This window comes from Eleutherodactylus coqui, chromosome 2 (assembly GCF_035609145.1).
Source record: "Eleutherodactylus coqui strain aEleCoq1 chromosome 2, aEleCoq1.hap1, whole genome shotgun sequence".
Taxonomy (NCBI): Eukaryota; Metazoa; Chordata; class Amphibia; order Anura; family Eleutherodactylidae; genus Eleutherodactylus; species Eleutherodactylus coqui.
In genome coordinates, this window is record NC_089838.1 from 41,908,202 (window position 1) to 41,933,783 (window position 25,582).

At 38.4% G+C, this 25,582-nt stretch overlaps 1 protein-coding gene and 1 pseudogene across 1 annotated transcript; both read right to left on the reverse strand.

The window, feature by feature from the left end:
- Nucleotides 1-713: 713 nt before the first annotated feature.
- On the reverse strand, nt 714-12,170 carry LOC136609959 (protocadherin alpha-3-like). The gene is made up of 2 exons (XM_066589237.1): nt 9,801-12,170; nt 714-1,523 (listed from the first exon to the last, which is right to left on the reverse strand). Exons 1-2 carry the CDS (start codon nt 12,168-12,170, stop codon nt 714-716), a joined length of 3,180 nt encoding a protein of 1,059 aa, XP_066445334.1.
- Nucleotides 12,171-12,459: 289 nt separating this feature from the next.
- On the reverse strand, nt 12,460-24,123 carry LOC136609960 (protocadherin alpha-10 pseudogene; annotated as a pseudogene).
- Between the last annotated feature and the right edge of the window lie 1,459 nt (nt 24,124-25,582).

The window sequence follows — 25,582 nt, forward strand, 5'->3', positions numbered from 1 at the left end:
CTCTTGGGGGCTCACATAGTTATGTGTGGTGTGTGAACACAGTGTGGAATCACGTTTCTGCATAGTAAGTAACATAAAATACAGTGTAACAAGGGTCAGATTAGTGACCCGAATTGGGTTCCAAAGCCCAAGGAGTCCCAAACTGGGCTTCCCTCTTAACATTTGGAGGGAAGTATCCATAGTCTGGAAGGGAGAGGGCATCAAGTAACTCCGTCCCGTCCCAGTGCTAAGTCACAGTATAGAGTTAACAGAAGTGAATGAACCTATAACTTTAGTTCGTTGAACTTAAACTTAAACGAACTGAACAGCCTGAGGGTTCTGTATTCTGTCTAGTTCGGCGCCCGTCCGAGCGGCCCCCAGAGCATTTTGGTGCTATGTATGACCTATTTAATTCTCTGGCGGTCTCATACGTGTGTTTAGGGTGCTACTGGGCCCCCCTCGGACACGCACCGACAGGCAGACAGGCTTTTACTATATGTTATAACTTGTAGAACAATGGTCCGCCGACGACATACCCGTGAGCGGAGAAAAGAATGTCCATATGCATATATATATAGAGGACCATCTGAGCATTTAGGTGGTTGTCTATTTGTGGTGTTTCTTTTTCCGGGGGGGTGGGCCCCCAGACGTCCCTGGTCCCCTGTTGGGGGGGCCCAGGAGGTCTCAAGCCCACTCAGTCATTTGTAATAAAACATAGATGATACATATCTGTTTCAGGCATTCAGGTTTCGGTTTTCGGTTGGTGTCGCTCTTCGGTGTGAGGTCCCCGCCGTGGTCCAGAAGCGAGTTGGTCTTTGTGGTCTGGTCATTTCGCTTTCGAGGGCGATGTGTTCTTCTTCCAGTATTCGCTTTCCTTCTTCCAGGGATCTGATGGAGTAGGACCTTTGATTGATGCGGACCAGTAATGCAAAGGGAAAGTTCCAGCGATATCTGATATTCGCCTGTTGTAAGGCTAAAGTAATTGGTTTTAGGGCTCGTCGTTTGGCTAGAGTGGATGGGGCGATATCTGCAAAGATTTGGACTGATGTGGGGACTCCGGGGAGTGAGTCCAAGTTGCGTGCTGCTGCGAGCAGTTGGTCTTGCATCTCGGGATAGTGTAGTTTGAGTACTGTGTCTCTTGGGAGATCCGAGTTGATCGGTTTGGAGAGGGCGCGGTGTATTCTATCCATTCGGAAAGATTCATGAACTATTTGGGGGAGAAGAGCGGAGAATAGGTTTGTTGCGGCTTCTTTTAAGTTGGTAATTGATTCCGGGAAGCCTCGGATGCGAATGTTGGCTCTTCTGCTCCGGTTTTCAAGGTCCTCGCATTTGAGTTCAAGGGCTTCCACTCTTTCTGCACAATCGTCCCATCTCATTCTCTCATGGTCTAGGGCGTCGATGATGTCGTCCGTTTTCTGTTCGAGATCGTTGGTGCGCTGCCCTAAATCTTTAATTTGTTTGGAGATGTCGTGTACTGCCGTTTGTAGTTCTTCTCGGAAGTTTTTTGATGTGGTTGAGGAGTGCGGTTTCTGAGGCTGAGAGATCTGGGGTTTGCGAGGTGCTGGTTGAGTCGTTCTGACTTGCGGTGAGTAGGTTCTCAGGGCTCTGGTTAGGTGCTGATTGCTCCATTTGGGTCAGTGGAGCGAACTGGTTGCTTGAAAATAGCTCCGGCAATGTACACTGAGATGCGATTTGTCCTTTGCTCTGTCTGCTGATCCTCCTTGACATATTATATCTTTATTGTTGATTGTTGTTCAGTTCGGTGGTGTGCTGTTCTTCTGTCCTATTTTACTGGGATGGAGCTAGAGCGCAGCTCATGGAAGGGCCGTGGCCATTCCACTGGCTAGGTATGAACCCGTATTTATGTGGGGGGGGGAGGGGTACCCGGCTGCGGGTGCTTCTGTGCGGTTTTTCAGTCGCAGTTAGATCTGTACGTGCAGGTTGGTCAGGTACGTGTAAGTAGATGTTGCTGGCGTTGTACTGCTTGCGCTCGGTTCTGAGTTGCAGTGTGGGAGCAAGGTTCTGGTTGCTTTCTTGGCCTGTTGCTGCCTCTGATGAGCTTATTATATGTATGGGCTTTTTTGTCTGCTTGCGATAATGTATATTGCTGCTGGCAGGGGGAATTCAGAGCACAGTTGCTGCAAGTGTGGTTTTCATCCACTAGGTGGTGCTGTTTTGCAATAATCTGTAGCCCGGAGTGTGCTGTGGCTAATTAGCATATTATATAAGGAGCTACAGAAAGACAACATGGGGATTTTGCTCCTGCTCTTTTCTTTAGCTTATATGGGGGTGCTGGCCCCGGTTCCCCTTCTGTCTGCACTTTTTATGTTGCTGGTGGGGAAGTTTGTGACCTTGTTGGTCTGCAGCAAGTTGGCAGTTTATTAGCTTGGGGGAGGAAAGATGGCCGACGCTCCACACAAGGATGGGATCTGTGCTCTAGTCCTCCGCTGTGCCTGCTTGTTATGCTGCCCCTGGAGATTCTGCTCAACTAGGAGCAGCAACCCCGGTGAGTCTTTTCTGCTGTGCTGTGCGTCGGCAATGTGAGGTGGAGGGCCCCCGCACTGCACTCGGGGAGGAGGAGGGGGGGGAACTACCTTGCGCTGCTTCCCTCTGCTGCAGGCTCCGGCTAGTTTTCACTTGTGGTACCCCTCGGGGGTCTCCGTTTTCCGTTCCTGCCTGGTCGGATCAGTCCGCGGATGTGCGTTGCAGTCTCCGGTGCTCTTTTGATGCGGCCCTCTGATGTTATTCGCAGCCGGCCTTAACTTCCGGTCGGCTGCGTCTGCAAATCTAGCCCGGGGATGCGCCTTGTCCTGTAGGCCGCGGTTTCGCGGTGTCGGTTAGAGGCCCGCGGAGGGTCTCGTTCCACAGCTCTGGGTTTGGTGTAACCCGTGGGACTGTTTTCGGACCTGTGGGAGCCCTTGTATCTGGTCAAAGTCCTTTTTTTATGTTGCACGGCCAGGAGCTTTGGGTGCTGCTTCTGGTCCCGCCGCTGGCTAGCCACGCCCCCCCAACAATCAGTATTTTAAAGATGTCTAATTTTATTTTTAGACTGTATATCAGAGTAATTTCTAAGTTTTTCTATAACGTTTGAGTAGCACAGAGTTTTAGGCTGTAAACTACACTGAGATTAAAAAAATTAACAATAAGAAGCTTTACCGTCATAGTACTACACATGTATAGAATTCTACCTTTTAGCAATGCAAACACAAGAGCAAAAAGAAACACCAACCGTGAATGCTAAAAACCAGTAGATTTTGGTGTGGTTCCAAACCAAGATCCATAGCATGTTTTGTGCTGCAGATTTTTGGAGCAGGTTCGCCCCAAAAATCACATTTAAATTTGCACGGTTTTCGTGGTTTTAACACAGTTTTTGATAAGGACCTGCAGCTGATATCACCCTTTCATTCGAAAAGATAAAGTTTGCTGCAGATTCATGTGAAAATCTGCACCAATGGTATGAATTCTGACTTGTTTTTGATGCAGATGTGGATTTTCCACTGCAGAAAATCCTCACTAACGCTGCTGTTTGTGATTGTTCCCCCAAGGCCCTTTTACACACAATGATTATCGCTCAACATTTGTCCAAATGGCTAAAAGTGAACCATAATCATTGCTTGTAAATGCGGGCATCGTACACTTTTCGTTTGAATGAGAGATTTTAGTTAAACTTAAAATCCATCGTTCAGCCACTAAAACATTGAGCAAATAAATTCCATTTGAATGCATTTCACTCATCTTTCAAAAGACTGCACGTTGTTCTTCTCACTGCATGTTTACACTAGCCACGAGGAAAACAATGCAATTTTCCGATATCTACAAGAGGAACAAAGGAATGTTATGGCAGCTGTTTATACAGCTGTGTGTGTGTTTAAACAGAAGCTGGGCTATGCAAACAGCTCCTGGATGTACTTTTACATGCAAATGAAGATGATAAAGTGTTAATGGACATACATTCTTTATGCAAATAGCTCACTAAATCTTTCAATCTTTCAGCCATTTGAAATATTATCTTTGCATGACCTCTTAGTATCAAGTACAAATAACTCTGGATTTAGCAAACCTAATTTTTTAAAAATGTGATAATAGTCGTTTACCTAATTAGACAAGAATTATCATTAGAAATGAGCGAGCGTACTCACTAAGGCACACTACTCGAGCAAGTAGTGCCTTATGCGAGTACCTGCCCGCTCGTCTCAAAAGATTTGTGTGTCGGCAGGGGACAGAGAACCACGGGGGAGAGCAGGGAGGAATGGGGGGGGGGAGATTTCTCTCTCCCCCCCCCCACCACTCCCTCTGCTCACTCCCGCAACTCACCGCTCTCCCCCGCCGGCACACGAATCTTTTGAGACGAGCGGGCAGGTACTCGCATAAGGCACTACTCGCTCGAGTAGTTTGCCTTAGCGAGTATGCTCGCTCATCTCTTATCCTGTGACCTTCATTCTTCTTTTCTTAAAGATGAATAAATTAATTTTTATATATTTTTCTTTTCAAAAATAGTTAAAGATGGAAAGTGCAGATTAGTGGTTAAAATAAAGGGAAAAAAGTATTCAAATCCTAAACACCCCTTCTCTCCCATCAACACTGCTGTTCCAATTTGGAGCTGGATGCTCTAGCCATAGTCACATGCCACTCATATTTCCTTCATACAATCACTGGCCTCAGAGGTCATATGTGCATAAATGTCACTTGAGTACCGAAGCCATTTATTGGCTGAGCAGTTACTTGAATAATGAACAACATTTGAGTACAGCAGGCATTTTTGGCTGCATTCTGTAACGACAGAACTATAACCAAGGGAGAGCTTATATTTTAGTTACTAATCAGGGTTCAGTTAATTTTTAAATATTCCCCGAAAGCCTTTTAAATTTAGAGGTTCATATTTGAACTTTCTCCACCTCTGTTATATCCCTTTTCATTAAATGGTGCCCAAAACTACATTGTATACTTGCTATATGGCCTAACCACTGCATTATAAAGTGATAAAATAATGCCTTCTTGAGAAGATCTTCGTCTTTCAACATTGTTTTTTTTTAGTATACAGTAGATTTTCACTGCATGCTTAACTACATAATTACTTATATTATCAATAATTATACATAAAAACTTCCACCACTACAGTCTCATTCAAATCTTATCCATTCTGGATATAAATGGTTTGCACTTTTTGTCCCAAAATGTATAAGCTCAAATATATGAACTTTAAACCTCATCTACCATTAAGCTGCCCTTTTGTCTAGTTTATATGGGTGCTCCTTCAAGACTCAAGACAAACAGATGTAGAAATCATTACTGTGAAAGTCACATCCTGATAACTCGATTTACAGAATAGGAGTAGTCTACAATTATGATATCAACATGATGAATGTCAAGTTACTGCATCTGTGGTATCTATAGCTCTACCTAGCTTTATGTTGATACAAAAAAGTATTAATTTCCGCAGCAATCAATAAACATCTATGGTCTCAGTAAAGATTCCTTCAGAAAAGGACCCATATCATAAGAGAATACACTGGTGTATAGAGATGCAGAGAGCTACGCCAGTATATTAGAGCTACAATAATAATAATTCGTCAAAAGACACATTTTTTGAGGAACAGTTAATATTACTAAAAAGAAATAGTGTATAAACAATTTCAATAAATGCATTTGAATATATTTTATTAAATAAACATTACAAAACAGTAAATGACATCCAAACATTATGGTGATTATTTATGGTATTCAGTAAAAAGCATGAATAAAAATGCAGTATTGCTTTTTCTCTGGCTTTAACCCATAATGAAAGTAACTAGAAAGGAAATGCCTATGTGTATGGCAAAATGGCACCTAAAAGACTACAGATTCTCTCACAAAAAGGACAGCCTTATAAAAGGTATAGCTATGACTGTGGAAATACATAAACAAAACAGATTCAGAACAAGTGTAGCGCCCAATAGTAAAAAAGATTAAATTACAATTTTTGAAACATAATTCTAATTGGTAAAAGCAAAAAATACCCATAGGTAATATCATTTAAAATATAATCTAAATACTTTATTATTCAAAAATGACAAAGACAACATCAAATGATATTTAAAATAAAGGGGCAAATGGTAGTAGCAATGAGATGTGACTAGAAGTCATCAGTTAGTATCATGTGTGTAAGGCCTTAGTCACACGGGCGTTTTTGCCCGCGATTTGTGGATCGCATGACGGATGCGCATCCGCAAATCGCGTGACCGGGGCCGAAAAATCGCCAGAAAAACTGCTCCTAGCCGCGTTTCAATAGAAACGGGCTGGAGCTGTCCAGCGCATTGAATTCAATGGAGCCGGCAATACAGCCGGCTCCATTGAAAGCAATGGGCTGCGGGCGATCTCACGATGAATTTTCGGGAAGGGCTTAAAAATATAAGCCCTTCCTGGAAATTCATCCAGAAATGTGTTAAAATTAAAAAAATATATATACTTACCTTGTCCCGGCAGACGGAGTTCAGCCGCGGCCGCCAGCAGTTCTCCTGAACTGCTCTGAGTAGTATTCAGCAGCTGGGGATTTAAAATCCCCGCCTGCTGAATGAGCTGCCTCTGATTTGTCACAGCCACACCAATCAGAGGCAGCTCTCACTCACACCCATTCATGAATTCATGAATGGGTGTGAGTGAGAGCTGCCTCTGATTGGTGAGGGCTGTGACCAACCAGAGGCAGCACTCACTCACCCATTCAGCTGTGGCAGAGGAGAATGACTTGTCTAGTATATGTTCTCAATGGGGTCGGCGCTGCTGCCGCCGGCCTCATTGAGCGCATATAGAGAAGAGAACAGGAATCGCAGATAGGTGCGATCTGCGATTTCTGTTCTATAATTTATCGGACAAGCGCATACAAAGCGCTCATGTGTCCGATATCATTGCAAAGCAATGGTTTTATAAAATCGCCGGACGCATGCGCATGCGCAAATCGCGCGAAAAAACGCCCGTCTGACTGTGGCCTTAATTTTGCATATACACACTAAAATATAGGCCTGGATGGCCAATTGGCAAAAGACTATGTAGAAATTAGTAAGTCGGCACCACCAAAATCCTATGAAAATTTCATCTACAACCACCCCAACATGTTTCGCCTTGTGACATCCTCAGGGGGAGCAAAAAAACAAGATTATAATGTGACTCTATAGCCCTGGTTTTTTGCTCCCCCTGATGACGCTGCAAAGTGAAACATGTCAAGGTAGCTATAGGTTGACTTATTAATTTCAACATAGGCTTTTTGAAGTTGGCCATCCAGGCCTATGTTTTAGTGTGTATATGTACAATTACACACATGACACTAATTGATGACTGCTGGTCACATTTCATTGCTACCACCATTTGCCCCTTTATTTCAAATATCATTCAATGTCTTTTTTGAATAATAAAGTATTTAGATTATATTTAGGGGATATTACCTATGAGTATTTTTTGGCTTTGGCAATTAGAATTGTGTTTTATATAACCCGGAGTGTTCCTAGGGAAATTTTATAATATAAACTTTTGAAACATACAGCTGTTTATCTTCTACTTAAAGTGTGTTAGACATTCCAGTTTTTGTAGTGTGTAGAAATGACGGACAGATATTTGAAAGTATTTTTTTATTAAAAAAACTATCTCTCCCTTAAAAAACACAGCAAAATTTGGCATTAAAATGTTACTGGTGCTATTAATGGTGTGTAGAACATTGGGTAGATGAAAAAAGTGGGGGCATAAATGGCAAACTATGAGTTTATCATCTAAAAGGGGAAATAAACTACTTTTTGGACACTTTTTAGTTGTGTAGTGTAACAAATAGTGATATCCTGACAAATGCATGTGAACTTGATCCATAACTGCATGTAAGTAACCATTTCAAACAATTAATATAGTAGAAAAATAGTAAAGTTTACAGTATAAAATGTCCAGATCCCTGCTCAAAACTTAATAAAATACCAGCAAATTTGATTCACAGGAGCCTTAGTCATGAAGCCATGGTGGCTTTCTAAAAATGCTGTTCAATGATCACACCTCGAGTTTCCAACTAAATGCCCAACTTTACCTGCTCAACATAATTGTTTATATATCAAGCACACTCACTGAAACATTTTTGAAAGTAGTAATGAAATAAACCTTTCGCCTGAACACTGGTACCATACATGTTAACTTCCTTAAACACGAAAAATAACGGTTTGGCAATGAATGAGCTAAATTCTTAAGTATGGAAATGAAAAAGCAAACATAATGGATTGGAACTTTATTAACATTGCTCTTTTTTGAATCTTTTGGACAATATTTTTCAGCCACAATTAATCAGTAATAATGCTGAAATTAATAGGATTAGAAAAATGTATTTAATAATTCTGTTTCCTCAAGTCAAAGAAAGGGTTTAAGTGATATTATTAATTGGATGAGCTGAAAAAACGCTTCTGGTAGTTGTCTATCTTTTATGTTTTCATTACTCTTGATGACCGAAAAACCAAAACAAGCAAAATATACATAGAAATTTCCCAAGAAACCTCACATTCCAATCTTAAATAAATTAGATTTGTCATCTGTTGTATCAACATTATATACTGCTCCCCTCCACAGTTGTTGGCAACAGAGACACAGCTATGGAGGCAGTTTTGAGATAGTTGAACATATATTACAAATGTCTTTATTTGACTGCACCAGTCTAAGGCCTCAGTCACACGGGCTCATCGGCGCCCGTGTGACTGCAGGAAGGAGCCGGATATACCAAAAGATGGCCGTCTCTCTGCAGCACTGGAGAAAAGAACATGTGACCGGCTTCATTGCCGTCATGTGTTCTTTCATCAGCACTGGAGAGAGACAGCCGTCTTCAGGTATGGCCGTCTTCTAACTGTCAGTCACACGGGAGCATCGGCGCCGCTGTACAGGTGCCGATGCGCCCGTGTGACTGAGCCCTGAGGCATAGAAACATATTTTTTGTCATTTTGTTTTTTATAATTTTGGACATCAATTAGGGAATCCCAACTGAAATATATTATCTCCTTTAAAAATTAGAAGAACTCCAATGAAATACTGGTATATAAAGAGGATTATTCAGAGGTACTGCCCCATAGAATCATTGCATCTAGTAGAAAATACCTTCATAATGTGGTGCCTTACAAAAGCCCCAAGCAGCAGGGCCTACTGTATGACACCTAAGAACAGAACCATTGCAACTTCGCCATGTGCATTAGGCCATTATCTATATTGATTCTTGGTACAATACATCCTGGCTTTGAAGCTACTTCTTTAGGTTGATTAAAGCTCTATTCACTTCTGCATTCAGGGTTGCTTTCATGATTTCTCTCAAGCTTTTCTATATTTTGGTATTAGGTATTTTGTCAGCATAATTAACTTACACTGGAGAAATACAGAAGTGTCCATCCTTAACTATTCTGGCATTTTATTAAGGCCTCCAATTTATCAGGATACAAAAATAAAAAAAATTCTTGAGTCACCAAATAGAAATCTTCATTTTTACATGAAGATGATTGCTGATGGATGTAAAGATATTCAACAGACAGTTTTTTTTACATATTTCTACAGCTAATAGAAATATGTATTCTTGCAGTCAAAAATACTGGAGACTTGACAAAACTATAACTTTTATAGGGTCCATCAGAATCTGTAAAGATTTGTCAACAGCAGAGCCATTACAGAATAATGACTTAACTTAAGATTAGTAGAAATGACACTTGTGGGCTTTGCATGTGTTAAAGTTTTATATGCTTTTACTTGCAATACTTCATCCTTATATTTGTTTGCTTTTTAACATAATTTATATATGATTTTTAACCCCCCCTCCCCTACATAATATTTTTCATTATTCTTACCTTAGAGGCAGAGTTTAATATAACCCCTTGAGGATTGACTTGCTCTTCAGTCCCTGGTGTCTGGGAGTTATTTGGAGTGAACACAATTAAGTCACTTTTAGGTCGCAGTGAATTGGAACTTATTTGATACTGAGTGTGTTGGGAATACATCCAGCTCCCTCCAGTGTTGGAGCAGATTTTGTAATTTTCTTTCAGTTCATTGACTTCATCTCTGTATTTTTGCCATTTTAAAACACTAAACACAATAAGAGTGATAAGAAAAATACTTGATATGACGCAGATTGCAACTACCAAGTAAACATTGGCATCCGAAAACTCATAACCATTCCTTTTAGTTTCTTGATTATCAAACTTTAATTCTTCGCCATACTCCACCACATATATGACAATTTGTGCCTCCGTTGTCATGGCTGGTTCACCGTGATCCTGAGCTACAACATGCAATCTGTACTCATCATTATCTGAGTCTGTAAATGACCGCTTTAAAGTAATTTCTCCCGTTTGATGTGCAATGGTAAATGGTGATTTTCCAGATTCTCCAAGATCCTTTAACTTATAAGATGTCCAAGCATTGTATCCAGAATCCAGATCTACGGCCTTTACTTTAGTTATGAGGTGTCCGGGTTCTGCTGACCTTGAAGCTTTAATTGTTAATGCAGAATGAAGTGGGGTGAATGTAGGAGCATTATCATTAATATCCTTAATAAATATATTTAATGTAAGGTTAGAGCTGAGTGCTCGTAGGCCAGCATCAGTGGCTTTTATGTGACATTGGAAATATGCAATCTGTTCATGGTCAAATGACACTAAAGCAAAGACCTTCCCATTCTCCGGATTAATGGAAATGTAAGACGAAATAGGGATCCCATCAACTGTGCGCTCCTTAATTGAGTAAGTAATGAAAGAATTTTGCCCAATATCTGGGTCAGAGGCAGATGCTGTATAAATATGGGAACCTGGTGGGTTGTTCTCCTTAATGAATATTGTATCTTCTGATTGGATAAATCTTGGAGCGTTGTCATTGACATCACTTATATCAATCTTCAGAGTTGTAGAGGTAGACAAGGATGGCGAACCTTCATCTGTTGCAATAATTGTAACTTCATATTCATCTTTCACCTCTCGATCCAAAGGCCCATTTACAGTCAAAGAAAAATCACTCATGAAAGCTGGATTTACTTTAAATGGTGAAGGCTCGGAAATAGAGCAATGGACTTTTCCATTTGACCCTGAATCTTTATCATGGACACTGATGATGGCCACTGTTGTTCCCTGAGGAGAATTTTCGGGTACAGGAACTGATAATGATGTCACTAGTATTTCTGGAGCGTTGTCATTGACATCTACAACAGTTACTAAAACTTTACAATATCCAATATGCTGAACCTCTACTCCATCATCAATAGCTTCAACCTGAATTTCATACATATTGACAGTTTCAAAATCCAGTTTGCCTTTCACTCTTATTTGGCCTGTGTTTGTGTCTAACATGAATGCTTCCTTTGCTTCACCTGACACCATTTTATTAAATCTATATTGTATTTTCCCATTTCTTCCTTCATCCAGATCAGTGGCATTTAACTTGAACACTAAAGTTCCTTCATCAGCATTTTCATTAACACTGCATTGGTAGAATGGCTGATCAAACACAGGAGCATTGTCATTAAAATCTTCCACATTAACAATAATATGTGTAGTGCCACTCAGTCTTGGTTTGCCTCCATCATAAGCTGTAAGAGTCAGATTGTGAACAGACTGCTTCTCTCTATCTAAACTCTTTTTCATTACAAGCTCTAATGACTTGATTTGATTTACATATTTTTGGAAATCCAATGTAAAATAATCACTTGCACTGAGCTCATAGTTTGTTATAGAATTTGTTCCAAGATCTGGATCAGCAGCTACCATCAATGAAAAACGAGATCCTGCAGGCTTCACTTCTGATATGACAAGATTAGTAACACCGGAGGAGAATACTGGACTGTTGTCATTTATATCTTCTATTTCTACATCTACACGATACATCTGCACAGGCTTATCTACAATAACCTGCAGAGGAATAATACAGAAGGGTGTATTTGGACACTGCACTTCTCTGTCTATTGTCTCCTTAACAAACAAGATTCCATTCTGCAGATTAACCTGGAAATATTCCTTCTCATCTCTAGAGACAATATGTAACATTCTGGAATTAATCTCACCTATATCCAGTCCAAGATCCTGGGCAATTCTTCCCACAAAGGTGCCATGCTTGGATTCCTCCGGGATGATATAATGCAGCTGACTGAGGACCACATCCCAATACATTTGTAACAAAAAGAAGTGGATGAATCTGCTCCTTGTTTGATAATCCTGTTTCTGATAGAGCATTTCTAAAAACCAGTGAAGGTAGAGGTGGTGATTTTCCTAGCAATAAAGGCACTCGTGTTGATGGGAGAATGAAGAAATTGGAAAAAAATCTATCATGGCCGAAATCCTTGCAGCAAGAATTTCATTTAGCGATGCAGAAATACAGTTCCTCTTTCCTTCCTGTTATTAGTTGGTGTGTAGTGCCATCTAGTGATCAATTTATAAGTTGCATGTCAGGTATGTATTTTTGTCTTTTTAAAGCATCAATTTATATAGATCTTTGAAATGTAATACTAATAATTCATTTTTATCAAAATATGTGTTTAACCTAAAAATATAAATTTATAGATTATATTTTATACCATAAAACTGTTGCCTCATTTTAATTGTTTTCCTTTTGAATATTTTTTGTTATCAAATATTTTTGTATTACACAATCAATTCACCATGTGTAAAATAATAGTAGTAATAATAATACTAATAAAAAACATCCTTAAAAAGCTTTAAAAGTAAAGAAAGTACATTAACATGCCTTACTAAATGTATAAAATGTTTTTAATAAATAATATACAATAAATAATTATTTACCAAAATGAATGTAGTAATAATAATAATGACTAAGCTTAAAAAGTGGAATAACTTTTAAATTATCATATTTATTTGTCCATTTTATTTTAATATTAGGTTGAAGATCTGACCATGGAATGGTTTTTAAAAGTGTTGGGTAAAACAGTGGCGCATGGTTATTAAAACAGTAACGTCATCATCATTAATTCCTTTCCATACAGTTAAATAATTCAAAGTATATCCTATTTGAATGAACAAGGGCCCAAGCATTTCTCAAGATAGTTCCCTAATTTTTAAAATATTTGGTATACAATGAAAATTTTCTTACAGGACACACAAAAAAAAACTGCCCTGATATTGAACAAATGTTTGTGACATTTATCAATACTCATACTATCTTAAAAATAGTAGACCACCTTTCTAGATTTTTGTTTTTAATTTTAAGGAAGTTTCATTAGATATCAGTCACATACTTTGTTATGATATTTCAAAATAGAGTCTCTCAGTAATTCTCCCATCATTAGACCAAGTACATAGAATGTCACATAACTTTCCAGACTTTGCATACAAGAATGTAGTCGTCATGGCCTGATCAATTCATAACTCATAGTATCTTATAAATAGTAGCCCACTTCTTTGAACAGACCACCTTTCTAGATTTTTGGTTTTCATTTTAAGGAAGTTTCATTAGATATCAATCGCATACTTTGTTATGTAAGTCCCAGAAGTTCAGCAATTTATAATAATGGTGGCAGCATCAATGGGTGCAGAAAAATCCAAGAAAGTTTTATTCTGCCATCAAACTCGATAAAGCTTGCTAAAGACCAAACGTTGGTGGAAATGTCACTGTATTATCATTTTTGATATGAATAAACAGTCAAAGAGAGCGCCTCACACTCTATATATCCACAATGTAATCAAAAATCCAAAGAACTTACCCGGTGTCAGGCAGGATACTAATGATAAGTGTCCCGCCTGCACCTGGAATCCAGGTGAGCCTTTAGCAAGTTACTTTTGAGGGGCTTTCCATTCATCCAATACCTTGGAGAGCTGCAGCATTTAAGGGGTGCTCCGATTTTTTGGCAAAAAAATCGGGTAGAGAAAATAAGTAAAAATAAAAAAAACCCTTTTAATGCTTGCGCTACCATGGATCAGCCTCTAAAGTCCACAAAGAGGAAAATATCCTCAATAGAATGATCCTTTAAAAGATAGTCTTATTAAAACATACAAAAGAGAAAGAAACGAGGTAACCCATACCTCTATCGTACAATAAAATATGCAACGCGTTTCTGCGTCATGTGACGCCTTTATCAAGCATACATTCAAATAACAACTCTGCTATATATAGCTGAAAACATACCGTGATCTAATGTGCATAGAAAACAGCTGATTGAAGACTGTCAGTTTGAAAACGCCATTCTGGCACGGACCGAGGAGTCAGGTCTTCCGCTATCGTCATAACTCGGCTGCTGGAACGCACATCGCGTCTCCTAGTGAGGACCACATGACCGCTCCATACACGTCACTTCCGTCCTCTGCCGATATATGTAACTTCCTGTGAAACCACTGCTACTCGCCTGGAACGCAGTCAGCGCTTCACGGAAGTAAGTCACATGACCACGAGATGACGTATAGGTCATGTGACGTCTCATGTGTTGTGGTAACCTAGCTGATCTCAGCATTCAGTCTATGGGGACAAAAATGAACCCTAACCTCACTGCAATAGAACAAAAGTGAAATAACTTCCTCTAAGCATTTATATAGATCATAGATATAAACGTTCATCTAAAACCACCTGTCTTATGGCCCATATAGAAAAACTGTCCCACAGCCTATCTGGAGAAAATGTCATTTCAGAGAATCCATATCTTAAATGTAACACAGTACAAACAAATGCATATATACTAAAATAGTGTAAACTACCTTTAAATTAACCATTTTTTTAAATCTCTTTTGAGAGCAGACCACCTTCCTAGATTTTTGGTTTTCATTAAGTGTAAATAGATATCAATCACATACATTGTTATGATATTTCAAAATAGAGTCGCTCCGTAATTCTGCCATCATTAGACCAAGTACATGGAATATCACATAATGAATTCATGAATGGGTGTGAGTGGGACCTGCCTCTGATTGGCTCAGCGCTGAGCCAATCAGGGGGCCGGTTTGACTCACACCCCCTTCACACCCACTGCAGGTCGGCCGCGCTGAACTCTGGCTGCTGGGACAAGGTGAGTATATATATATTTTTTATTTTAACACATTTCTGGATGAACTGCAGGGAAGGGCTTATATATTTAAGCACTTCCCGACAATTCATCCCGCGCACGCTGGCAGCCCATTGCTTTCAATGGAGCCGGCTGTATTGCCGACTCCATTGAATTCAATGGGCAAACATCGTTCTTCTCTGCCACAGCTGTTACAGCTGTGGCAGAGAAGAATGATTTGTCTACTATATGTTCTCAATGGGGCCGGCGCTGCTGCCGCCGGCCCCATTGAGCGCATATAAAGAAGAGAACAGGAATCGCAGATCGCAGATAGGTGCGATCTGCGATTTCTGTTCTATAATTTATCGGACGAGCGCATAAAAAGCTCTCATGTGTCCGATACCATTGCAAAGCAATGGTTTTAAAAAATCACCGGACGCATGCGCATGTGCAAATTGGGTGAAAAAACGCCCGACTGACTGAGGCCTTATGATGCAGATTTTAATGTGGATTTTTCACTGCAGAAAATCCTCATCAATTCTGCTCTTTGTGATTGTACCATTTAGGCCTTAGTCAGACGGGCGTTTTTAGCCGCGATTTGCGCATGCGCATGCGTCCGGCGATTTTTTAAAACCATTGCTTTGCAATGGTATCGGACACATGAGCGCTTTTTATGCGCTCGTCCGATAAATTATAGAACAAAAAATCGCAGATCGCACCTATCTGCGATCTGCGATTCCTGTTCTCTTCTGTATATGCCTCAATGGGGCCGGCGGCAGCAGCGCCGACCCCATTGAGAACATATAGAAGACAAATCATTCTTCTCTGCCACAGCTGTAACAGCTGTGGCAGAGAAGAACGATGTTTGCCCATTGAATTCAATGGAGCGGCAATACAGCCGCTCCATTGAAAGCAATGGGCTGCCGGCGTGCGCGGGGTGAATTGTCGGGAAGGGGTTAAATATATAAGCCCTTCCCGGCAATTCATCCTAAAATGTGTTAAAATAAAAAAAAATTGTATACTCACCTTTCCGCTGCAGCCGGAGTCCAGCCGCAGCCGCTGTCAGTTCTCCTGAATTGCTTCTCGGCACTATTCAGCCGGCGGGGCTTTAAAATCCCCGCCTGCTGAATGATCTGCCTCTGATTGGTCACAGCCCTGACCAATCAGAGGCTGAAAACACTCACACACCCATTCATGAATTCATGAATGGGTGAGTGACTGCTGCCTCTCAGCGCTGAGCCAATCAGGGGCAGGTCTGACTCACATCCATTCATGAATTCATGAATGGGTGTGAGTGAGGCATGCCTCTGATTGGCTCAGCGCTGAGCCAATCAGGGGGCAGGTCTAACTCACACCCCCTTCACACCCACTGCAGGACGGCCGCGCGGAGCTCCGGCTGCCGGCAGAAGGTGAGTATACAATTTTTTTTTATTTTTACACATTTTAGGATGAATTGCAGGTAAGGGCTTATATATTTAAGCCCTTACCGACAATTCATCCCGGGCTTGCCCGCAGCGCATTGCTTTCAATCGAGACGGCTGTATTGCCGTCTCCATTGAATGCAATGCGCTGGACAGCTCCGGCCCGTTTCTAATGAAACGCGGCTAGGAGCAGATTTTCGGGTGATTTGCGGGCGACTTGCGCGCACCGGTCATGCGATTTGCGGATGCGCATCCGTCATGCGATCCGCAAATCGCACGAAAAATCGCCCGTCTGACTAAGGCCAAAGAGTTAAAAATTTCTTCCTGACCTCTTAGAATCAATTACAAATAACTCTGGATTTAGCAAACCTGATTTCTTCTTAAATGTGATAATAGTCATTTACCTAATTAGAAAAGAATTATCATGTCACTTTCATTCTTCTTTTCTAAAAGATTAATAAATTCATTTTAATAAGTTTCTCTCATGACTTCCATACCTTTCATTAATTTTTTTTCAAAAACAGTTACAAATGTAAAGGGGCAGATTAGCGGTTAAAATAAAGGGTAAAAAAGTACTCACTTCTTAAACAACCCTACCCTCCCGTCAAGTGCTGCTGCTCCAGCCATCGTCACATCCCACTCATCTTTCCTTCAGACGCTATCACTGACACAACTCCTTAAAATATAACCTTTAATAAAGCCTACCTTCAAGGCTGAAGATGCTGCTAGGCTTTTTCAGATTTTATTATTTTGGGTTCTCTTAGCTACATATTTCCTTATTTAGCTAGCGGCTGCAAGCAATTACTGGAATTTTGGTTATTCCTATACTCGTAGGGTCTCTATGGCATTTAGCTTTATGTCACCTATAGATATTGCAGGGCTTATCTAAACCCACATGGTGATATACGCAATTTTTTATGCAAATACTGACCCATTTGAGAACCATTCTTCCTAGCATAACAGGGCATTGCTCTCCCTCTATACAATTCCTAGGTCATCTCTAGGATTGTGGAGTTCTAGTATTTACTAGGCACTGTCCTCATCTACGAGGGTTAATCTTAGGTTCAGCAGGATACTTACTAGGTTTATTATCTCTACGGTTCATTTTTTTAATCAGGCTTCTGAAGAGTCGTGCTTACGACAGAAATGCATTGAGCCACACTGAACCAAATTAGAACTGTTTCCAGTGAACCACATGACTATGCTGAGGAATCATCCAGAATCCACATATTTTTTGTCTCACTGGGCCTATATGTATTCTAGAGCCCTATATCTGGCTTGATTCTCGCACATGAAAATTTGATACTAGACCTTATATTTCTGGTCTTATCCCTATATTTGTAGATACCTAATTGGTCCTCATTTCTGTCTTTGATGGACGGGCCTATATGTTTCAAGTGACGGGCAGACAGGCACTTTTTTAGTGGTTAGGAAACACTGGCACTTTTGTTGCTTCCGTCTAACTTTTGTCAGGACCACTTTCTTGTTATTGAGCGTCTTTTGAATTCTATGTCTCTCACACACTTGGACATAGCCAATTTTCAGTAATTACATGTAGTGCCTGTCAGGGTAGACCATCATTTGTGTTGTTTGCACATAAAGCCGCAATTCTCTAGTTTTTAGCATTTCTTAATTAAAAGTTATATTTTAAGGAGTTTTGTCAGTGATAGCGGTTACATTTTCTTACTCCCCTGCACCTGTGATTTCTAATCTTTCCTTCAGAGAATCACTTGCCTCAGATGTCATGTGTGCATAAATGTCACATGAGTACTGAAGCCAGTAATTAGCTGAGCAGTCACTTGAATAATGAACAGCACGTGTCTTCAGCAGGAGTATCTGGCTCCATTGTGAAACAGCAGAACTGTAAGCAGGGAGGGGTTATAATTTAGCTACTAATCTGGGTTCTGTTAATTGCTAAATATTCACTGAAAACTTCTTTTCAATTTAGAAGTTCACATTTGAACTTTCTCCACCTCCGTGATATCCTTTTCATTAAATGGTGCCCAAAACTACATTGCATACTCGAGATATGTACTTCTTTATAAAGTGATAAAATAATGGCTTCCTGAGCAGACTTGCTTCTTTCAATATTGTTTTCTTTATATACAGCAGATTTTCACTGCATGCTTAACTATATTATTACATTTATTATCAATAATCATACCTGAATCTTCCACCACTACAGTCTCATTCAAATCTTATCCATTCTGGATATAAATGGTTTGCACTTTTTAGTTCCAAAATGTATAAGCTCAAATATATGGACTTTTAACCTCATCTACCATTAAGCTGCCCTTTTGTCTAGTTTATATGGGTGCTCCTTCAAGACTCAAGACAAACAGATGTAGAAATCATTACTGTGACAGGCACATCCTGATAACTCGATTTACAGAATAGGAGTAGTCTACAATTATGATATCAACATGATGAATGTCAAGTTACTGAATCTGTGGTATCTATAGCTCTACCTAGCTTTATGTTGATACAAAAAAATATTAATTTTCGCAGCAATCATTAAACATCTATGGTCTCAGTAAAGATTCCTTCAGAAAACAACCCATATGATAAGAGAATGCACGGGTATATAGAGAAGTATAGAGCTATGCTGGTATATTAAAACCTATAATAAAAATAACTTGTCAAAAGTCCCATTTTTAAGGAACAGTAAATGTTATTAAAATATAAAAGTTTATGAACAATTTTAAATTAATGAATTTTTAATATATTTTAATAAATAAACATTACAAAGTAGTAAATGACATGCAAACAATATGGCAATTATTTATGGTATTCAGTGCAAATAAAAATGCAATATTGCTTTTTTTCTGGCTTCAACCCATAATGAAAGTCACTAGAAAGGAAATGCCTATGTGTATGGCAAAATGGCACCTAAAAGACTACAGATCCTCTCACAAAAAGAACAACCTATAGCTATGACTGTGGAAACAAAAAAGATTCAGAACAAGTGTAGCACCCAATAGTAAAAAAGGTTAAATTGCAAATTTTGAAACACAATTCTAATTGCCAAAGGCGAAAAATACCCATAGGTGATATCCCCTAAATATAATCTAAATACTTTATTATTCAAAAAAGACAACATCAAATGATATTTAAAATGAAGGGTCAAACGGTGGTAGCAATGAAATGTGACCAGCAGTCATCAATTAGTATCATGTGTGTAATTGTGCATATACACACTAAAACATATAGCCACCCCTACATGTTTGGCCTTGCAGCATCCTCAGGGGGAGCAAAAAACCAGGGCAATAGTGAGACTCTATAGCCTTGGTTTTTTGCTTGCCTGAGGACGCCACAAAGGGAAACATGTCGGGTGGCTATAGATTAGATTTTAATAGGGTTTTGGTGGTGACAACTTATTAATTTCTACATAAACTTTTGTAACATACACCTGCTTATCTTCTACTTACAGTGTGTTTAAACATTCCAGTTTTTGTTGTGTGTAGAAATGACAGGCACATATTTTAAAGTATTTTTTTAATTAAAAAACTATATCTCCCTTGAAAAACACAGCAAAAATGGTTATAAAAATGTCACTATTGCTATTACTGGTGTGTAGAATATTGGGTAGATGAAAAAAGTGGAGGCATAAATGGCCCACTATGAGTTTATCATCCAAGAGGGCAAATAAACTACTTTTTGGACACTTTTTAACTGTGTAGTGTAACAAATAGTGATATCCTGACAAATGGATGTGAAGTTGATCAATAACTGCATGTAAGAAACCATTTCAAGCAATATAGTAAAACAATAATAAATCAACAGTATGAAATGCCCAGATTCCTGCTCAATAATTAATAAAATGCCAGTAAATTTGATTCACAGGAGCCTTAGTCATGGAGCCATGGTGGCTTTTAAATGCTTTTAAATGATCACACATCGAGCTTTCAACTAAATGCCCAACTTTACCTGCTAAACATAATTGTTTATATGTCAAGCACACTCACTGAAACATTTTTGAAAGTAGTAATGAAATAAACCTTTGCCAGGCCATTGGTACCATACATGTTAGCAGTCCTTAAGTATAAAAAAAATAATGGTTTGGCAATGAATGAGCTAAATTCTCAAGGTATTGAAAAGAAAAAGCAAACATAAGGGATTGGAACTTTATTCACATTGCTCTTCTATGAATCTTTTTGGACATTTTTTTTCAGCCCCCCGCTAATCAATAATAATGATGAAATTAATAATATTAGAAAACTGTATTTAATAATTCTGCTTTCTCAAGTCATAAAAAAGGGTTTAAGTGATATCTTTAAATGGGTAAGCTGCAATAAAGCTTATGTTAGCTATCCTTTATGTTTTCATTACTCTTTGATTACCAGAAAACCAAAACAAGCAAAATATACATAGAAATTTCCCAAGAAACCTCACAATGCAATCATAAATAAATCAGATCCATCATGATCTCAACATTATATACTGCCCCACTCTACAGTTGTTGGTGAGAGAGACACAGCTATGGTGGCATTTTTGAGAGAAGTGAACATATATTACAAATGTCTTTATCTGACTGCTTTGGTCAAAGGCTTAGAAACATACTCTTTATTTCATTTTTAAATGTAATTTTGAGCTCAGGAAACGAGTGATATAATAATGTTCTTTATTTTTATAGCGCCGACATATTCCAGTTATACTTTTCAAACGGACATCAATTAAAGAATCCCAACTAAAATATATTGTCTCCTTTTACAAATGGAAGTACTCTAATGAAATAACAGTATATAAAGAGGATTATTCAGAGGTACTGCCCCATAGAATAATTACTCCCAGGAGAGAATACCTTTATAATGTGGTACCTTACAAAAGCCCCAAGCAGCAGGGCCTACTGCATGACACCTAAGAACAGAACCATTGCAGCTCTGCCATGTGCAATAGGCCATTATCTGTATTGTTTCTTTGTAAAATACATCCTGGCTTTGAAGCTACATTTTTAGGTTGCTTAAAGCTCTATTCACTTTTGTATTCCGGGTTGCTTTCATGATTTCTCACAAGCTTTTCTATATTTTGATATTATGTATTTTGTCAGCAAAATTAACTTACACTGGAGAAATACAGATGTATCCATCCGTAACTATTCTGGCATTTAATTAAGGCCTCCAATTTATCAGGAAACAAAAATGACAAATTCTTGGATCACCAAGTAAAAATCTTCTTTTTAAGCATGGGAGCTTAAAATACTGGAGACTTGACAAAACTAGAACATTTATGAGGTCCACCAGAATCTCTATGGCTTAGGAACAGTAGAAATGAGAATTGTGTGCTTTGTATGTGCTTACGTTTTATATAATTTTACTTGCAATACTTTATCTTTATATTTTGTTTGACTTTTAACATAATTTATATATGATTTTTAAAAAGCCCCCAAACAATATATTTCATTATTCTTACCTTATAGGCAGAGTTTAATATGACCCCTTGAGGAATGACCTGCTCTTCAGTCCCTGGTGTCTGAGAGTTATTTGGAGTGAACACAATTAAGTCACTTTTAGGTCGCAGTGAATTGGAACTTATTTGATACTGAGTGTGTTGGGAATACATCCAGCTCCCTCCAGTGTTGGAGCAGATTTTGTAATTTTCTTTCAGTTCATTGACTTCATCTCTGTATTTTTGCCATCTTAAAACACTGAACACAATTAGAGTGATCAGAAAAATACTTGATATGACGCAGATTGCAACAACCAAGTAAATATTTGCATCAGAAAACTCATAACTATTCCTCTTGATCTCTTGATTATCAAACTTTAATTCTTCTCCAGACTCCACCACATATACGACAATTTGTGCCTCCGTTGTCATGGCTGGTTCCCCGTGATCTTGAGCTACAACATGCAATCTGTACTCATCATTATCTGAGTCTGTAAATGACCGCTTTAAAGTAATTTCTCCCGTTTGATGTGCAATGGTAAATGGTGATTTTCCAGATTCTCCAAGATCCTTTAACTTATAAAATGTCCAAGCATTGTATCCAGAATCCAGATCTACGGCCTTTACTTTAGTTATCAGGTGTCCAGGTTCTGCTGACCTTGAAGCTTTAATTGTTAATGCAGAATGAAGTGGGGTGAATGTAGGAGCATTATCATTAATATCCTTAATAAATATATTTAGTGTAAGGTTAGAGCTGAGTGCTCGTAGGCCAGCATCGGTGGCTTTTATGTGACATTGGAAATATGCAATCTGTTCATGGTCAAATGACACTAAAGCAAAGACCTTCCCATTCTCTGGATTAATGGAAATGTAATACGAAATGGGGATCCCATCAACTGTGCGCTCCTTAATTGAGTAAGTAATGAAAGAATTTTGCCCAATATCTGGGTCAGAGGCGGATGCTGTATAAATATGAGATCCTGGTGGGTTGTTCTCCTTAATGAATATTGTATCTTCTGATTGGATAAATCTTGGAGCATTGTCATTGGCATCACTTATATCAATCTTCAGAGTTGTAGAGCTAGACAAGGATGGTGAACCTTCATCTCTTGCGATAATTGTGACTTCATATTCATCTTTCAACTCTCGATCCAAAGGTCCATTCACAATCAAAGAAAAATCTCTCATGAAAGCTGGATTAACTTTAAAAGGTGAAGGCTCAGAAATGTAGCAATGGACTTTTCCATTTGACCCTGAATCTTTATCACGGACACTAATAATGGCTACTGTTGTCCCCTGAGGATAATTTTCTGGTACAGGAACTGATAATGATGTCACCATTATTTCTGGAGGATTGTCATTGACATCCACAATAGTTACTAAAACTTTACAATATCCAACATGCTGAACCTCTCCTCCATCATCAATAGCCTCAACCTGAATTTCATACAAATTAACAGTTTCAAAATCCAGTTTGCCTTTCACTCTTATTTGGCCTGTGTTTTTGTCTAACATGAATGCTTCATTTGCTTCACCTGACACCATTTTATTAAATCTGTATAGTATTTCCCCATTTCTTCCTTCATCCAGATCAGTGGCATTTAATTTGAACACCAAAGTTCCTTCATCAGCATTTTCATTAACACTGCATTGGTAGAATGGCTGATCAAACACAGGAGCATTGTCATTAAAATCTTCCACATTAACAATAATATGTGTAGTGCCACTCAGTCTTGGTTTGCCTCCATCATAAGCTGTAAGTGTCAGATTGTGAACAGACTGCTTCTCTCTGTCTAAACTCTTTTTCATTACAAGCTCTAATGACTTGATTTGATTTACGTATTTTTGGAAATCCAATGTAAAATAATCACTTGCACTGAGCTCATAGTTTGTTATAGAATTTGTTCCAAGATCTGGATCAGCAGCTACCATCAATGAAAAACGAGATCCTGCAGGTTTCATTTCTGATATGACAAGATTAGTGACACTGGAGGAGAACACTGGACTATTGTCATTTATATCTTCTATTTCTACATCTACACGATACATCTGCACAGGCTTATCTACAATAACCTGCAGAGGAATAATACAGAAGGGTGTATTTGGACACTGCACTTCTCTGTCTATTGTCTCCTTAACAAACAAGATTCCATTCTGCAGATTAACCTGGAAATATTCCTTCTCATCTCTAGAGACAATATGTAACATTCTGGAATTAATCTCACCTATATCCAGTCCAAGATCCTGGGCAATTCTTCCCACAAAGGTGCCATGCTTAGATTCCTCCGGGATGATATAATGCAGCTGACTCAGGACCACATCCCAATACATTTGTAACAAAAAGAAGTGGATGAATCTGCTCCTTGTTTGATAATCCTGTTTCTGATAGAGCATTTCTAAAAACCAGTGAAGGTAGAGGTGATGATTTTCCTAGCAATAAAGGCACTCGTGTTGATGGAAGAATGAAGAAATTGGAAAAAATCTATCATGGCCGAAATCCTTGCAGCAAGAATTTCATTTAGCGATGCAGAAATACAGTTCCTCTTTCCTTCCTGTTATTAGTTGGTGTGTAGTGCCATCTAGTGATCAATTTATAAGTTGCATGTCAGGTATGTATTTTTGTCTTTTTAAAGCATCAATTTATATAGATCTTTGAAATGTAATACTAATAATTCATTTTAATCAAAATATGTGTTTAACCTAAAAATATAAATTTATAGATAATATTTTATACCATAAAACTGTTGCCTCATTTTAATTGTTTTCCTTTTGAATATTTTTTGTTATCAAATATTTTTGTATTACACAATCAATTCACCATGTGTAAAATAATAGTAGTAATAATAATACTAATAAAAATCATCCTTAAAAAGCTTTAAAAGTAAAAAAAAGTACATTTACATGCCTTACTAAATTTATAAAATGTTTTTAATAAATAATATACAATAAATAATAATTTACCAAAATGAATGTAGTAATAATAATAATGACTAAGCTTAAAAAGTGGAATAACTTTTAAATTATCATATTTATTTGTCCATTTTATTTTAATATTAGGTTGAAGATCAGACCATGGAATGGTTTTTAAAAGTGTTGGGTAAAACAGTGACGCATGGTTATTAAAACAGTAACGTCATCATCATTAATTCCTTTCCATACAGTTAAATAATTCAAAGTATATCCTATTTGAATGAACAAGGGGCCAAGCATTTCTCAAGATAGTTCCCTAATTTTTAAAATATTTGGTACACAATGAACATTTTCTTACAAGACACACAAAAAAAACTGCCCTGATATTGAACAAATGTTTGTGACATTTATCAATACTCATACTATCTTAAACATAGTAGACCACCTTTCTAGATTTTTGTTTTTCATTTTAAGGAAGTTTAATTAGATATCAGTCACATACTTTATGATATTTCAAAATAGAGTCTCTCAGTAATTCTCCCATCATTAGACTAAGTACATAGAATGTCACATAACTTTCCAGACTTTGCATACAAGAATGTAGTCGTCATGGCCTGATCAATTCATAACTCGTAGTATCTTATAAATAGTAGCCCACTTCTTTGAACAGACCACCTTTCTAGATTTTTGGTTTTCATTTTAAGGAAGTTTCATTAGATATCAATCTCATACTTTGTTATGTAAGTCCCAGAAGTTCAGCAATTTATAATAATGGTGGCAGCATCAATGGGTGCAGAAAAATCCAAGAAAGTTTTATTCTGCCATCAAACTCGATAAAGCTTGCTAAAGACCAAACGTTGGTGGAAATGTCAATGTATTATCATTTTTGATATGAATAAAAGGTCAAAGAGAGCGCCTCACACTCTATATATCCACAATGTAA

What these genes read in the sequence shown, in the direction of transcription:
- LOC136609959 (XM_066589237.1), bottom strand. Translation starts at nt 12,170, where the DNA reads ATGCTCTATCAGAAACAGGATTATCAAACAAGGAGCAGATTCATCCAC. An exon ending in TATTAAACTCTGCCTCTAAG is followed by an intron (nt 1,524 to 9,800) that starts GTAAGAATAATG and finishes CGCAAACCCCAG; the next exon opens with ATCTCTCAGCCTCAGAAACC.